At 49.0% G+C, this 16,811-nt stretch overlaps 1 protein-coding gene across 2 annotated transcripts in view; it reads left to right on the top strand.

Annotated features, from left to right (window-relative positions):
- si:dkey-40c11.2 (drebrin-like protein B) overlaps positions 1 to 13,273 on the top strand; it is a 39,748-nt gene extending 26,475 nt beyond the window's left edge. The window contains exons 5-16 of one of the 2 annotated variants that reach the window (XM_010905463.5): positions 5,660 to 5,797; positions 6,084 to 6,161; positions 6,704 to 6,855; positions 7,913 to 7,967; positions 8,073 to 8,147; positions 8,540 to 8,648; positions 8,734 to 9,231; positions 10,156 to 10,467; positions 10,576 to 10,674; positions 10,894 to 11,030; positions 11,168 to 11,219; positions 11,624 to 13,273. In XM_010905463.5, the coding sequence (XP_010903765.3) occupies positions 5,660 to 5,797; positions 6,084 to 6,161; positions 6,704 to 6,855; positions 7,913 to 7,967; positions 8,073 to 8,147; positions 8,540 to 8,648; positions 8,734 to 9,231; positions 10,156 to 10,467; positions 10,576 to 10,674; positions 10,894 to 11,030; positions 11,168 to 11,219; positions 11,624 to 11,760 (1,842 nt within the window). In that variant the 3' untranslated portion in view covers positions 11,761 to 13,273. The remainder of the gene's footprint in view (positions 1 to 5,659; positions 5,798 to 6,083; positions 6,162 to 6,703; positions 6,856 to 7,912; positions 7,968 to 8,072; positions 8,148 to 8,539; positions 8,649 to 8,733; positions 9,232 to 10,155; positions 10,468 to 10,575; positions 10,675 to 10,893; positions 11,031 to 11,167; positions 11,220 to 11,623) is intronic. The other variant, XM_010905462.5, reaches the window with a different exon arrangement.
- The last annotated feature ends 3,538 nt before the right edge of the window (positions 13,274 to 16,811 follow it).

Here is a 16,811-nt window from a genome sequence, read left to right as displayed (position 1 = left end):
TCGAGACCTGCTTGCTTTTATAGCTGTTGGCAGTCACCCCAAAAACATTCTTGTCCTAACCTTGGAAAATGCAAAGCTGCTAGAAAAGTGTGTGAGGTACCTCTTTGTAGAATACTCAGTGTTTGCAGTTTCATGAAAATTAGTTGTCTCTTTGAGAAGTACAGTATAACACAAATTTGCAGCATCTCTGTACTTCAGTTTGGTGAAGTGCTTCTGAGGTGTAACTGGTTTCTGGTGTAGTGCCCCCGTGTGGTGGAAATGGCAGGAGCACCATGAACATTCATATACCCAGAAGCCCCTTCAGCAAGCCTGATCCTGCTCGCTACTGGAGCTTAGTAATAATCCTACAGTGTGGAGATGAATGGACTAGTGTTTGTGATTGAGTAATGGGAACTGAATTACTGTTTGTTGTCCAAAAACCTTGGAATTAATAGTTAGGATTAGAACATTAGGATGTGCTTCAACAGAGTCACAATGCCCCTTGGCACAGCTACTCTCTCTTCGTACTGTCTGTTTTTCTCTCTTTCTGTTTCTCGCTCTTTCTCTCATTCTGTCTCTCTAAGCAAGTTTGAGCTAGCAAATGTGTGAGAGTGGGTGAAACGCCAGCAGCATTAGGGTGTGTTTCATATTGTAGAGCGGAGAGGGTTAATCTTTTACACATTTCACGCATTGTTTCAGTGTGACAACAATGTGAAAGTACGGACCCTGAAATGATTGCACTGTGGACTGGGCATTCCGTCCTGGGGAACTGAGCTGCAGACCCTGTATACAGATGTCAGGGGATGACTGAGAGGGCTGGGAGAGTGAGGATTTGTGAGGGCGGGGTGGGAGAGGGGGGTTGTGGGGGTGTGGCTGAGGGGTGCGGGTGTGGTAGTTGGATGCTGAAGAGGGGAGGAGAGAAGGACTAGTGGTTTGTAATGCAGTGTTAAAACAGTATGCTGTCAGAGGTGGCTGGCTGCTAAGCCATGCAGACAGTATTAGAGAGAGAGGAAACCTGTCATCTGGAACATAATGATAGACAATTGGAACCTTAAAGGACTAGACTCACCAAAGCAAAAAGGCGTGCGTGTGACCCTATTTTTAGAATTGTGGAGTCATAATATCCTAACCGACATATTGTCCACTGTGACGCCTCGCTCAATCACAACGTGTCTCTATTGCCTGCCTCTGGAGCTGTGGTCACCCAAAATCATACTAATGTTTTCCTTTTTCACTTCTTGTGGCTAGTTTAAATTGGACGAGGTAGCTAAGGGTTAAAGCTTTACTGTACATGCTGAATAAACCAATTTACTCACTTATGGAAAAACAATATCGCTTATCGCAAAAGATGGACTCTCCTGCTAGTATGCAGTCACAGCTCCGCCTGTCACAGCTCTGCCGTCTCATAATACCCACCCACCTCGTTCAGCTCACTCCGCCCAGATACGTTTTACTCTTTATGAGTGGCAGAAGAGATCATTCACCCCCTCAGCTCCATCTTTCCTCCCTCCATCTGGGGCCAGGGGCCCCCTCACATTGCTTGGAAGAAACACAAGTGGAGGTTTGCTTTACCTTATTATATTTGATGCTTTATTGGCCAGGGAAGCGGTGAAGGGGGTGAGCATAGTGGTAGAGCAGTGGGTTGGATCCAAACACACGCTGACGGTGTATAGCCAGGGGCTTACACCACCAGACCACCCGAGGCCACCGGTGAGAAAAAGTTCACAGAAGAGAAATATGACCCAGAATTGAGGCTTTGTTGAATGTTCTGGAGCGATGTTTTAACATGCTCCCGCACATTATGGCTATACATTGTAGTCATTGAACACCAGGTACCATGATGACAACGTGACAAAAATGATTACCTCCGTGAAATAAAACACACACAGTTTCGGGAATCACTTCCAAGCACATGGGATTGAAAACCTACACCAAGTGTGAAAATAGGTGCACTTCCCCTCTGGAGGGAAAGCGCAACCGTGAACATGCTTCTGCGTGTGTGAGATTTCCACGCTAGGCTAGGGTTGGGCCGGCGCCTGTGAACGTGTTTTATATAGGGGTGTACAATAGTGGTGGTGGGCGCTGATGACATCATGCCAGGACTGTGCCTGCAGGAAACCACAACTTTGCATTGGATTACTCGGTCACGGGCTGCCAGCACCGATCCAGTGGGATATCTCCTGTTCTCAACACACCCACACACACACACACACACACACACACACACACACACACACACACACACACACATGTGGGACTGTCTGAAGTGTGTACGCGGGCCAGAGCGGCTTTTGCAGTGGAACACAGTGTACTGTTCCGTGATCATTTGTCATTGTTCAACTCTCCATATTATTAATGCTGGCTACACTGAACTCCCAGAAAGTATTTTGTCAGCGACCCATTGTACTTCTTTTCGGCGCTGTAGTCCGAGCTCTTTCAATTTTAAATTATACAAGGACTATGGGGTTGAGGTGCAGACTGTCACCTTTAATTTGAGTGCATTTTCATCCATATTCGGACGAACCAGTCATGACACGTCTCGCCACACAGTCACCCCATTTGCTGCCAGAAGTATTTGGACAGTTTGCTTCTCAGCGGAATCTTGTTATGCAGGTGTGTTTGTTTGCAGCGTTGCCGCATGCACAAGGCAGCTGTCTGTCTCAACACCGGATTAAATAAGTGTCAAGGCAAGTCAAGCTGGCAGTCGTGGTGCTGGTGGATCAAAACAAATCAATCAAGACTTTGCCAAAACATTAGCCCTGCCAAACCTGACTGTTTGGTACATTACGAAGAAGAAGGAAGCGCTGCTGAGCTCAGCAATGAAACACGATCTGGTGGACCCGAGGAAGACCTCCGCAGTGTGTGAAGTGCGAGGTGCGAGCATCAAAGGAGACAAAACCGTATTTATAATATGTCAGCAGCACGCCGTTCTCAATGCGTAGAAACAGCAACCCGTGACGTTGCAAACACTAGGGACCATAAAATACTGAACTAAACAGGTGATCGGGATCAGACGCAATGTCACCCTGAGCAGATGACACACAGAGGAGGGCCTCTCCTGGAGGTACCTGTGGATGTGTCACCACCGTCTGCCAAAAACACGGAGGCTAGAGTGCAATGCGCAAAAACACTAGGCAGCCTCAAAAACAGGACGCCACAAAAAAATGACCTTAAATTACCTGAAGAGTTCTGGAAAGGGGTCATTTTACATTTACATTGTAGTCATCTAGCAGAGGCTCTTATCCAGAGCGACTAACAATAAGTGCATTCTTCTTAAAGTGTCCTGGAAAACCATCTGCCAATCATAATGACAAAAATAATAACACCGAAGCCATTAGTTGGCAAAGTCAGTGCCAGAGAAATCAAAGTTGAGTGCGTTTTTGGTTTTGTTTTTCTCGGGTGGCCGGGGTGGGGGATACATAAGTTAATTAAGATACTCATCAAAAAAGGTAGGTTTTCAGCCGGATGACTGGCAGGGACTCCGCTGTCCTGGCTTCAAGGGGGAAGTTTGTTCCACCACTGAGGCGCCAAGACAAAGAAGAAATTTGCTCGTGAATGTTGGGTGGCCCAAAGACATGAAGTGGCAGATCTTAGTGCACAGAAGGGTTGTAGTGTGTCAGCTTAGCCTGCAGGTAGGGAGATGCAGTTCCCTTTGCCACTCCAGAGACAAACACCATCATTGTGGACAGGCGACACAAAGATGAAGGTTTCAGATACATGCCAAGTGGGAAGTGAGGAAATGGTTTTCATGGCCAAAAAGGGGAAACTGAAGCCAGTTGAGGTTGCCTTGTTCCTGCTACTGGCAATCATAAATAAAGCACCATCGCACTCTCTCAGGAAGTGTTTGGTTGGTGTGTAGAACCCGGGATACTTATTTCTTATTTTTATCAAAATACTGTAGACATGACTGAAGGCAAAAAGGTCCCGAAACAAGCAGGAGCCACCTGGGAACTAAAATCTATCTATCTTGGACACAACTTTTATCTCAGCTTCATTACTGCCACTCTTGTCCAAGAAAGGAAAGTCACATCAGGGTAAAGTGTTTCGGGCAGAGTAGTTGTGTGCAGGTCAAGAATACTACACAGCTGAAGGCTGTTTTGGAATGTTAAAGGCCCCATACTGTGGATCTGTGGTCAATTCTAAATAATTTCTAGGTATCCATGAATTGCAGCTGACAGGTGTATTGAAAAAAAGGCAGTTGCTATTTATTATTTGGTCTTTTTTCAAGTGCTGTCTGTACCGTTCACATTCATAGCTTGTTTTCAGTGCTGGAACACAGCCCATTGTAAAATGCTAAATGAATGTCCAGGACTGCAACTTTATTCCTGTCAAGAGTCTTCCATGCTGACATGTTTCTGACCTTGTTATCAGAGCTTTGTCTGTGACAGAGATAAACATGCAGCTATCAGCCTGTTACCATGGTGCATTGTAGGCTCAGCACCTGCTGTTTGACCAGCTGCTCCCCATTACCGGTCAAAGTTGAGAAACCTCAGGTGTCTAGCTGGTGTTCAGGAGGATCAGTGACCCCCGAACCCCTGACACCAGACCAGGGCATAGTTAGATACTACTATGCAGCATGTAAGGTCAGGGGGACCCCCAATGTTGGATATAACACAGGGTCAAAGGTTAGGGGGACCCCCAGCGGAGGATATAATACAGGGCCAAAGCTCAGGGGGAACCCCAGTGGAGGATATAACACAAGGCTAAAGGTGAGGGGACCTTCAGTGGAGGATAAATATCACAGGGCCAAAGGTCAGGGGGACCCCCAGTGGAGGATATAACACAGGGCCAAAGGTCAGGGGGACCCCCAGTGGAGGATATAACACAAGGTCAGGGGACCTTCAGTGGAGGATAAATATCACAGGGCCAAAGGTCAGGTGGACCCCCAGTGGAGGATATAACATGGGGCCAAAGGTCAGGTGACCCACAGTGGAGGATATTTCACAGGGCCAAAGGTCGGGGGACCCCCAGTGGAGGATATAACACGCGGCCAAAGGTCAGGTGACCCACAGTGGAGGATATTTCACAGGGCCAAAGGTCGGGGGACCCCCAGTGGAGGATATAACACGCGGCCAAAGGTCAGGTGACCCACAGTGGAGGATATTTCACAGGGCCAAAGGTCAGGGGGACCCCCAGTGGAGGATATTTCACAGGGCCAAAGGTCAGGGGGACCCCCAGTGGAGGATATAACACAGGGCCAAAGGTCAGAGTGACCCCTAGTGGAGGATGTTACATGGAGCCATGGCCACTAACAGCTGGTTAGACCAGGGAGTCTGTACAAAGTCTGAGACAGTCCTTGGTGTGTCTGATATGCATGCTCAGGTAATGCTGCTACTGTCTTTGTGGGGCATTCAGGAATTTCACTAGAGAAAAGGTCAAATGTGTTCGTGACGGCACTTTGGCTTACAAACAGGAACCAGGTGGTCAACCGTGTTTGCAATTGGGGCATGTTGACTGCACGTCTGGCTGTTGAGTTTGAGTTTTAAACAGTTATTGACCATGTGAAATGTTTGTGGCGGCTGTCACTGCAGTAAAGCAGAGGTCAGATGTTCACTGGTGAAGTGGTGTTGGGTTGTGTATTACTGTCTAATGTTGCATTTGTGGAGTTTCTGCTGGCGGGTCGGGTGGCGGGTTAAGGGGATGGTTTTAACATCGCTCTGTCTTTCACTTTCTTATTCAGGAGGCCTATGTGTTTATCAGTGCTGAAAGCGCAGAGGATGTGACAGAGGAGAAGATTGCGGCAGAGCTCAGTAAAGTCCGGCCCCCGACAGAGCACCTCAGAAGGAGCAGTCGGTCCAAAGGCGACGAGGAGACGGTGGTAAGTGAGCCCCCTGCAATAGCCTCTCTGTCCACCGGAGGGGGCAATAACTCTAAGACAACACCAGAAACTTTCAAAGGAGTAGAATGCCACATGATTTCAGTTTTGATTGAACTTCCTCATCATTGGAGGAATTTTAAGTAAGAAAAACTAAACCAATATCAATGAGTTAAAATAACCCAGGCTCCTTGCCAACAGCATAATGTACCATGGTTTTCCATGTGTTTGTACCATCACGTTCTATTTTCACACACTCGCATCAGCTTCTTCCTCTCTCTGCTGACAGGGTACTAACTACAGGAAAACTAACGCAGCCATGGAGATGAGACGGATCAACAGAGACTCCTTCTGGGCACGTGCAGAGGTAGTCCACGTGGACAGGCAGTTAATTGCGTGTTGTCACAGCGACTGTAGCTTTAGAAAGATGGTCTAGTAATCCATTAATACAGCATAGGCAGAATTCAATGTCTTCTTTGTGTCTTTTGAACAATTGAACAACACATTTTCAACTTTAAGAAGTCTTCATCTAATGTAGTCCGTTTCTATCCCCATCTGCCTCTCTCTCTCTCTCTCTCTCTCTCTCTCTCTCTCTCTCTCTCTCTCTCTCTCTCTCTCTCTCTCTCTCTCTCTCTCCTCTCTCTCTCTCTCTCTCTCTCTCCTCTCTCTCTCTCTCTCTCTCTCTCTCTCTCTCTCTCTCTCTCTCTCTCTCTCCTCTCTCTCTCTCTCTCTCTCTCTCTCTCTCTCTCTCTCTCTCTCTCTCTCTCTCTCTCTCTCTCTCTCTCTCTCTCTCTCTCTCTCTCTCTCTCTCTCTCTCTCTCTCTCTCTCTCTCTCTCTCTCTCTCTCTCTCTCTCTCTCTCTCTCTCTCTCTCTCTCTCTCTCTCTCTCTCTCTCTCTCTCTCTCTCAGCGTGAAGAGGAGGAGAGGAAGGATGAAGAGAGGAAACGGGCTGCGGAAGACAGACGGCGTCTGGAGAAAGAGAGAGTGCTGAAGGAGCGGAGAGAGGCAGAGGAGAGGGAGAGGAAGATGAACGAGAAACTACAGATGATCGAAGAACAGAGGTCAGGACTGGGCAAAGAGAATGTTAGAGGGCTTGAGGGCAAAAAAAGTACATTTTGGCATGGACATCGCCATTTAGGAATTTCACCATTTTAATGTAGTCACCTGGTTGGGACTAGCTGATTTAATTGGCTGATTATTTATTATACCACTTGGAAATGGTGCAGCCCATACTTTCACATAGATGATGTTTCCCCTGTCCATCACACACAGACACACACACATACACACACACACGCCCAGTTCCACTTGTCCAGATGAGAGCAAGTTGTTTTTACTCACTGTTGATTTACAAACATATAGTAGATGTGACAGAAATTGTACATCATTCAAGTGAACCTACTCAAAGTCAAGGTTACTACTTGTAAGAAATGGAACAGATTTGCCACAGATTTGCGCAAGAAGGGGCAAGGGTGGAGGGGATGGCACCAAAATGTTCACCTGTCATCCAGAACGACTGACAGGCCTTGTGGAGATTCCCCCAGGTTAATATCATGTTGAAGTTGACTCCTTATATTCACTTGGACAGTCAGAATTGAGCCACACACAGGCTGCAGTGCAGACGTGAAGCAGACAGCCCTCTGACGTGGAACCCTGAATTTACATCTTTCATTGTCACATGTGTACTCGGCCAAACGGCTCTTGGCTTGTATCAAAGATAATTCTGAGAAATATTGATTTGTCTTGATTCATGTGGACACTTCGTGGTAACCAGTGTTAGACATGTGACTACTGTTTGCCTTGAGTTGGGGGTGATATCAAACCTGCAAGTCCAAGTGAAATCAAGGGCAAAGGGGGCAGAGAATTGGACCAGCACTTGAGATGGCAATCAAACTGCATGCGGTTTTAATGGGGATTCCCCAGAGGGAAAGTAGAGAGGGATAAAAATGTGATTGGACTGCAGACACTGACTGAAGACTGACTCTACCATCTCTGACTCGAGGGTATCCTCTTGTGGCCACAACAGGTATTGCAGGTGGTTATCAAATTGTAATTGTAATTCAAGGCAGTCTAAGGCCTTTGTCTCTCAAGGTTACTAACAAGCTCTGTATCTCTCAGGAAGATGCAGGCCCAGCGTGAGGCGGAACTGAGGAAACAGGAGAAATCACGATGGGTAGGAAAAATAATGAGCGAGGAGTTGACTGAGTGACTGACCAATATGTTTTTACATGTCTCTTACCTTTGAACTGTGGGAACACTCTGTCCTCTGCTGTGACAGGAGCTGCAGCAGAGAGAGCATGAGGAGGACATGAGAGCTCGTTTGAGACGCAGCGAGTCCATCGAGAAAGCAGCAGTGAGTTTCTCCTCTTTGTGTAAACATCCTACTCTACCAAAATATTTGTAAACTGTAAACATCCGGATGGCCCCCCTCAGCCTTCTAATATGCCAGCACACTTCCTGCATAATCTATGCCACCAAGTTATGCATTTTTTAACATAACACTGAAAGCATAAATGTTATGTTAAATCTTTTTCGTTATTTATGTGTTAAGTATCCATTTAACTTTTTCTAATAATTCCTAAGTTTGGTACATTGCAGAGAAGTCGCTAGCCTTTGCAAAACACTCGGCGCTCAGGCCAGGCGATCATCACGAGCAGCGAAATGGCTAAAATATAAATGCAACATTGTTTCTTTCACGTTATTCGGTAAAGCACGACGTGATGTGATTCCTCCTCCCGCCTGCAGGAGGCAGCAGTGCTAGTGTCACAGCGCTCCATGAATCCCAGAGAGTTCTTCAGACAGCTGTCATCATCGTCGTCCCAAGGCCCCTCCAGCCCCGGGTCCCCACGCTCAGGTAAATTCAGCGTATGTGTGTTTGTGTGAGTCTGGTTACTGGGTGTTTCTTAACGTCTGTACTTCCCTTCTCGGCCGCCACACAGGCAAGCCTCCTCTGAGGCGGTACCAGCGAAGCCTGACCGACACAGCATTCATCTTTGGGAAATCGGACGGCCACACCCCCACCTCCCCCCGTAGTCCCACCCTGGTGTCCCCCTTCTCCCGTGTCTCATCCTCCCCCTTCCATCGGGCCATGTCTCCGCCCAGCCCCAGTTTCCGCCCAATCACCTCTCCCCAGAGCCCCTTTGGCCCCCTGGCGTCTCCTCCCACATCACCCTTTTACTCCCCCCCTCCTGTCTCAGCCCCACGTACCCTCCCCTCGCCCACGACCCAGCCCTCCGCCCCCCCAGCCTCCCCGGGCTTCCTCGCCACCTTGTCGCTGACCTCCCCTCCAGAAAAACCGGTCCAGGTCCTGCCCCCCTCTCCCCCGGATACCCCTCCCCAGTCTCAGCCAGAGCGCTGCCCTTCTCCCCCGGTCTGCCTGGAGCCGGTCCCAGCCCCACCCACTGCCCCTCTGCCAGAGAGCCCAGGACAGCCTACAGGTAGGTCCCCATCAGACACACGACATGCTGTATAGTGACCACTGACGCCCCCTTGAGCCAGTGTATAGAGGGTTGTCAGTTTCATATTTTTATATTTTTTAAGTGTCCATAAGCTTCCCAAGTCCTCAACTAAGTTATTTGTTATGATGGCACATAAAACCACACTGAAGCTGTGTTTCATTGGTGCCAAACCCTGGTTTCCACTGACACGGTCGGCCACTAGGCCATGGCCAAGTAGCCAGGCTCTCACTTGGTGCCAAGCCCCGGATTTTAGGACGGAGTTTGAGGATTGACACGTTACATGCTGCGAAAACGCAACGTCGTTCTATTCGAATGGCGATGTGTATCGTTTGCTTTAGGCTTCTCGTAATGGTTTTCATCCGATCAAAACAAACAGATCCATGATAAAATAAAGAAAATGAAGCAACAGTACAGGGAAGCAAAGAAAGAGTGGGAACGACCGAAGGTGATACAATACGATGCCGTTGACTCAGTATAAAAACGGAGCACTGAGACTGAGACGTAGCCTCCAGAACCTATAACAACATTACCTCAGAATTCTCCCAAGTCCTTCTATTAAAGGTAGATAGTTTTGACAAAATGCTTATTAAACTAAACAATGGATACACTGGCTTAGTTGCAGGGACACGAGTGTAGGTGAATGAGCTGGTTGCAGGGGTTTGAGATAGAAATGTGTTTTATTACATATTGTAAACAAACTGAGCATGGCATTTTTGTTTATTTTACTAGCAGATAGTTTACTCCTCCCTCCCCACCTGAGCCTCTCTTTAAGTCCTTGGTACCAAATGTAGAGTGGAAACAGGAATGTCTGGAGCCAACATTAGCATGAATCCCCGGTGTGGGCCTGGTACCGGGGGAAAGCACCGGTGTAAAAATGCATGATTTGGTTTTTTTCCCATACAGAACAGTACGTAGCTGTTCAGGCCATACTGGTCGAAGAGGAGGAGGAGGAGGAGGAGGAGGAGGAAGAAGACCTGGTGGAGCCGGAGCTAACCTTTGAAAGTACAGAGCAGAGCCTGCCTGTGGAGGAGGAAGAGGAGGACATAGCTATGGATTCAGCACCTACATCAGAGCAGGAGCCAGTGGCAGAGGAGGCAGGGCAGACGGAGGAAGACGAAAAAGACGAGGGCCAATCAGATCTCTGTCAGGTGTCTGCTGAGCCAATCCTGGTTGAGCTTTCAGAAGAGCAGGAGGAGCCAGCTGCTGCAGTTACAGGTTAACGGTTGTTAAATGGGGGGGAAAATTAAAGCATGTGTGGCAAAATACGTTTTGTGGGAAAAGTGTCTGATGCAATAATCCTTCTGATCACATGTCACTTTTCAGATGCCGAGGTTGCTCTTCAGCCAGTCACAGAAGAGGTGGTGGTCCCATCCACCAATGGGGTGTCAGATGAGAAGGAAGTGTTGGAACACAATGGTACAGGTATGTTACTCCCTCAGCCATATGTCAACATTACATTATTTGCTCTAAACCTCCTATGAATTAGATGACATAAAATATACATACCAAGAGGTTACGTTACCCATGCTCTCCCAGGAATTCTCTTCATCCTGGACTTTAAATTCCATCAAGCAGATTGGAATGCACCCGCTTGCTTAGCGTAGATGAAACCCAAGCACTCTCGTGGTTTATTGTTTCCAGAACGTTCCGTGAGTCCACCGGGAAGAGACGAAGAAGGTTCTCCAGAATTGGCGGTTTGTCATTTGGAAGAAGAGGAGGAAGAGGAGGACATTGCTGAAGAGAATGAAGAAGAGGAGATAATAGAGAATGGAAAAGAGGTATGGCAAGCCTACTCAACAGACTCATGTTGGCTCACAGAAGATGTGTAGATGGAACAAAGCCTCAGAAAAACCGTTAACAGTGACATTTCACACAGACAGGGGTCCTTTGTGATCATGTTTCAATGTTTTTTCAGATTTCCTCGGATAGAGAGATGTGTGTTAGAGCTCTCTATGACTACCAAGCAGGTCAGTTTCTAAAGTCCTCAACCCCCCACACACCCCAATTAGAGGTGCATCTCAGTAACTGGCACAAAGTGAGGCGCACTGATCCAAAACGGCTCCCACAGCATTTTGCAACACCATGCAGTACCCTCAGGTGTACATCTAGTTGGTCAGGGGTTAGAGCTCTCTATGACTACCAAGCAGGTCAGTTTCTAAAGTCCTCAACCCCTCACACACCCTAATTAGGTGCATCTCAGTAACTGTAATGTTGCTCTGGACTAGAGCCCATGATTGAAGTTAATAAAGTTGATCATCTCCTAACAAAGGCACATGTCAAGGTCTGGGTAGATTAGATGGTAAGTGAACAATCAGGACGAGAGTGACTATAATTGAAAATGTTCTAACCTGACCATTGGCTTTTCTTGCAGAGGACGAATCAGAGATCTCCTTTCAACCAGGTGACATCATAAGTGCCGTGGAGACGGTGGACAAGGCCTGGTGGCGCGGCTGCAGCCAAGATGGCCGCCAGGGACTGTTCCCAGCCAACTACGTGGAGACCATCTAGACAAACACACAGGAACACACTCAGGGACTGGACACTTGTTCCCTTACAGTAAAACCATCATAGTCCACATATTACACACACAGAGCCCTTACACGTCAGTAGACTCACAATGGACAAACTACCATTGGATTCCATGATTCATTACTCCCCTTCTGCCTCGGTTGTGTTGTGGTGGAACCCAGTGTCTCCTGTTCTAACCAGTTACAGACTCCTAGCTGGCGGAAACACAGTTGAAAACCACCGACACGCCACTTCCTTCCCGTCACAAGAAGCAGGAGAGCGAAAGAGAGGGACTAGCAGACGGCAGGCTCAATGTGCTCCTCTTCCAACAGCCTGCTCTTCTGATGACTGTTGTTACTATACTACGACTGGCTGTCATTTCTTTGGTACATTGAACTGTGTTTTCCATGTTAATGAAAGGGACAGTTTTTGTTTTTGTACTGGTGTTAGTGTGCGTGTTCTCTGTGTTTCACCAGAAGTGGCTTGGTATTTCTACTTCCGATGCTAATTACTAGCATTATGTTAATTTAACATGATTGTGAATCAAACTGTCTTTTTTAAGTGAGTTCTTTTTAAAGTCACTTTAATACACTACTCTTGTACATAAGAATGTATAGTTATATGCATTTAGGGTTCTTTTTGTTTCCATTCTATAAGTGGGTATGGTTTGTATTTCTGGCATTTACTACACATTTACACACAATAGTATGTCTTTTACAAACTCTGTATTTTTAAACCAGCTCATATACATTACAAATCTTGTTTGTTTTTGCTGTTACATTAAAAGACATAACATTTTAACATCATATTTCCTTATTGATGAAAATAGCAGAAAACACAAAGCCGAAAATAACTTTAACATATAATATCGTAAAAACACTCCCACTGAAAATATACTTTTTAATTACCAGTTCACAGATTATGTTGTAATCGCATTCAGTTCTCTTGAACTGCTTTTGGGAAGAATAAGAATAATCCAACTGAATAATAAATGTATTTTTTCCACAAATAAATATGCCATTTTTAAAAGAAGTAAACAGCATCCCCGTCATGTTTTGGCTCGACAGCCTGTCGGGCCAGTGAATCCAAAGCCCTCTGTCCCTTATTTCAACAAGGACAGATTGATGAAAGCCCTGTGTTGATAAAGGTTTATTGTACAATATTACCCAGAAGTCTGAGCATTTTAGGAGCATAGGGAGGAAACAGTGTTTGGCGACAAGCGGGTAGCCGACGTGTTGATGAGGCTGGTAAAGTAATAAAGAGTTCTCATAATTAAGCACGCTGCCACACCCAGTTTGTCATACATAAGGAACAAACATAACAAGCCCCACTTGTTTTCCCTCGTCACGGGTCCTAAGTTCCAGCTTCCCCAATGTTCCCTGTTGGTCTTTGTTTTGTCCATATGTAATATTGTTCCGCTCCCTCTCGTCTAGCCTTTTGTTTTGTTCCTGTTCATTCTTGTTCTTTTATTAAATGCCCTCTGTTCTCCCAGTGAATGTGTCCTACCTTGATTTCAATGTTACAGAAAGGTAAACAGAGGACCCAGGAGAGAGGGTACGTGACTGGTGGAAAGTTCCCGCAGATTCTCCAGCAGATTGAGGGGTGTAAGAACAGACTGGTGTAGCAGATGGCATGACCGGTCAATCCGTTCCTCTTGTTGGGTTAGTCGGTGCTGGAACTCCGCTGGATCCATCATACCTCCCTGTTTCTAAAAAAAGGTGGGACGTAAATCCAGCAGATCCAGCTCTCCGTAAAATCCAGCTCTGTAAAATCCAGCTCCGTAAAATGTAAAGAAATATAGATTGCAATGATGTGCAAATCATTTAAACCCTAGTCAATGGAAAATAAACAATATAGCATTGCATCATCTTCCGCTTATCCGGGGCCGGGTCGCGGGGGCAGCAGTCTAAGCAGGGATGCCCAGACTTCCCTCTCCCCAGACACTTCCTCCAGCTCTTCCGGGGGGACACCGAGGCGTTCCCAGGCCAGCCGGGAGACATAGTCCCTCCAGCGTGTCCTAGGTCTTCCCCGGGGTCTCTTCCCGGTGGGACGGGACTGGAACACCTTCCCAGGAAGGCGTTCCGGAGGCATCCGAAACAGATGCCCAAGCCACCTCAGCTGACCCCTCTCGATGTGGAGGAGCAGCGGCTCTACTCTGAGCTCCTCCCGGGTGACCGAGCTTCTCACCCTATCTCTAAGGGATCGCCCAGCCACCCTGCGGAGAAAGCTCATTTCGGCCGCCTGTATCCGGGATCTTGTCCTTTCGGTCATGACCCAAAGCTCATGACCATAGGTGAGAGTAGGAACGTAGATTGACCGGTAAATCGAGAGCTTCGCCTTGCGGCTCAGCTCTTTCTTCACCACGACAGACCGATACATCGACCGCATTACTGCAGAAGCTTCACCGATCCGTCTGTCAATCTCCCGTTCCATCCTTCCCTCACTCGTGAACAGGACCCCTAGATACCCCTAGAACTCCTCCACTTGAGGCAGGCACTCTCCACCAACCTGAAGTGGGCAAGCCACCCTTTTCCGACTGAGAACCATGGCCTTGGATTTGGAGGTACTGATTTTCATCCCCACCGCTTCACACTCGGCTGCAAACCGTCCAAGTGCATGCTGAAGGTCCTGGCTTGAAGGGGCCAACACGACAACATCATCCGCAAAGAGCAGAGACGAAATCGTGTGGTCCCCAAACCTGACACCCTCCGGCCCCTGGCTGCGCCTAGAAATTCTGTCCATAAAAATTACGAACAGAACCGGTGACAAAGGGCAGCCCTGCCGGAGTCCAACATGCACAGGGAACAAGTCTGACTTACTGCCGGCAATGCGGACCAAGCTCCTGCTTCGGTCGTACAGGGACCTGACAGCCCTTAGCAAAGGACCCAGGACCCCATATTCCCGAAGCACCCTCCACAGGATGCCGCGAGGGACACAGTCGAATGCCTTCTCCAAATCCACAAAACACATGTGGACTGGTTGGGCAAACTCCCATGAACCCTCCATCACCCTGTAGAGGGTATAGAGCTGGTCCAGTGTTCCACGGCCTGGACGAAAACCACACTGTTCCTCCTGAATCCGAGGTTCTACTATCGGCCATATTCTCCTCTCCAGAACCCTGGCATAGACTTTCCCAGGGAGGCTGAGAAGTGTGATCCCCCTATAGTTGGAACACACCCTCCGGTCCCCCTTCTTAAAAAGAGGGACCACCACCCCGGTCTGCCATCCCAGAGGCACTGTCCCCGACTGCCACGCGATGTTGCACAGGCGTGTCAGCCAAGACAGCCCCACAACATCCAGAGACTTGAGGTACTCAGGGCGGATCTCATCCACCCCCGGTGCCTTGCCACCGAGGAGTTTCTTAACCACCTCGGTGACTTCAGCCCGGGTGATGGACGAGTCCACCTCTGAGCCCTCATCCTCTGCTTCCTCAATGGAAGACGTGACGGCGGGATTGAGGAGATCCTCGAAGTACTCCTTCCACCGCCCGACGACATCCCCAGTTGAGGTCAACAGCTGCCCACCTCTACTGTAAACAGCGTTGGTAGGGCACTGTTTCCCTCTCCTGAGGCGCCGGATGGTTTGCCAGAATCTCTTCGAGGCCAGCCGATAGTCCTTCTCCATGGCCTCACCGAACTCCTCCCAGGCCCGAGTTTTTGCCTCCACAACCACCCGGGCTGCAGTCCGCTTGGCCTGTCGGTACCCGTCAGCTGCCTCTGGAGTCCCACAAGCCAACCAGGCCTGATAGGACTCCTTCTTCAGCTTGACAGCATCCCTTACTTCCGGTGTCCACCACCGGGTTCGGGGATTGCCGCCTCGACAGGCACCGGAGACCTTACGGCCACAGCTCCGAGTGGCCGCTTCAACAATGGCGGTGGAGAACATGGTCCACTCGGACTCAATATCTCCAGCCTCCCTCGGGATCCAGTCAAAGCTCTGCCGGAGGTGGGAGTTAAAGATCTCTCTGACAGGAGACTCGGCCAGACGTTCCCAGCAGACCCTTACAGCACGCTTGGGCCTGCCGAGTCTGTCCAGCTTCCTCCCCCGCCATCGGATCCAACTCACAACCAGGTGGTGATCAGTTGACAGCTCCGCCCCTCTCTTCACCCGAGTGTCCAAGACATACGGCCGCAGGTCAGATGAAACGACAACAAAGTCGATCATCGACCTGCGGCCTAGGGTGTCCTGGTGCCACGTGCACTGATGGACACCCTTATGCTTGAACATGGTGTTCGTTATGGACAAACTGTGACTAGCACAGAAGTCCAATAACTGAACACCGCTCGGGTTCAGATCAGGGGGGCCGTTCCTCCCAATCACGCCCCTCCAGGTGTCACTGTCGTTGCCCACGTGGGCGTTGAAGTCCCCCAGTAGAACGATAGAGTCCCCAGTCGGAGCACTTTCCAGCACCCCTCCCAGAGACTCCAAGAAGGTCGGGTACTCTGCACTGCCGTTCGGCCCGTAGGCACAAACAACAGTGAGAGACCTATCCCCGACCCGTAGGCGCAGGGAAACTCCATAGTGGTGAAGAGTCCATCCTCTCTCAAGGAGTGTGGTTCCAGAGCCCAAGCCGTGCGTAGAGGTGATCCCGACTACCTCTAGTCGGAACCTCTCAACCTCACGCACCATCTCAGGCTCCTTCCCCGCCAGCGAGGTGACATTCCACGTCCCTAGAGCTAGTTTCCGTGTCCGGGGATCGGGTTGTCTAGGCCCCCGCCTTCGACTGCCGCCCGATCCTCTCTGCACCGGCCCCTTATGGTCCCTCCTGTGGGTGGTGAGCCCACGGGAGGGCGGCCCCATGTCGCTCGTTCGGGCTGGGCCCGGCCGGGCCCCATGGGGAAAGGCCCGGCCACCAGGCGCTCGCGAACGAGCCCCAACCCCGGGCCTGGCTCCAGGGTGGGGCCCCGGCTGCGCCATGCCGGGCGACGTCACAGGACACACAATTTTATTCTTCATTAGGGGGTTTTTGAACCGCTCTTAGTCTGACCCGTCGCCTAGGACCTGTTTGCCTTGGGAGACCCTACCAGGGGCATATAGCCCCAGACAACATA

This window comes from Esox lucius, chromosome 13, assembly GCF_011004845.1.
Source record: "Esox lucius isolate fEsoLuc1 chromosome 13, fEsoLuc1.pri, whole genome shotgun sequence".
NCBI classification, from domain to species: domain Eukaryota; kingdom Metazoa; phylum Chordata; class Actinopteri; order Esociformes; family Esocidae; genus Esox; species Esox lucius.
Note: the sequence above shows the minus strand (reverse complement) of the source record. Positions and strands in the feature narration are given on the sequence as shown.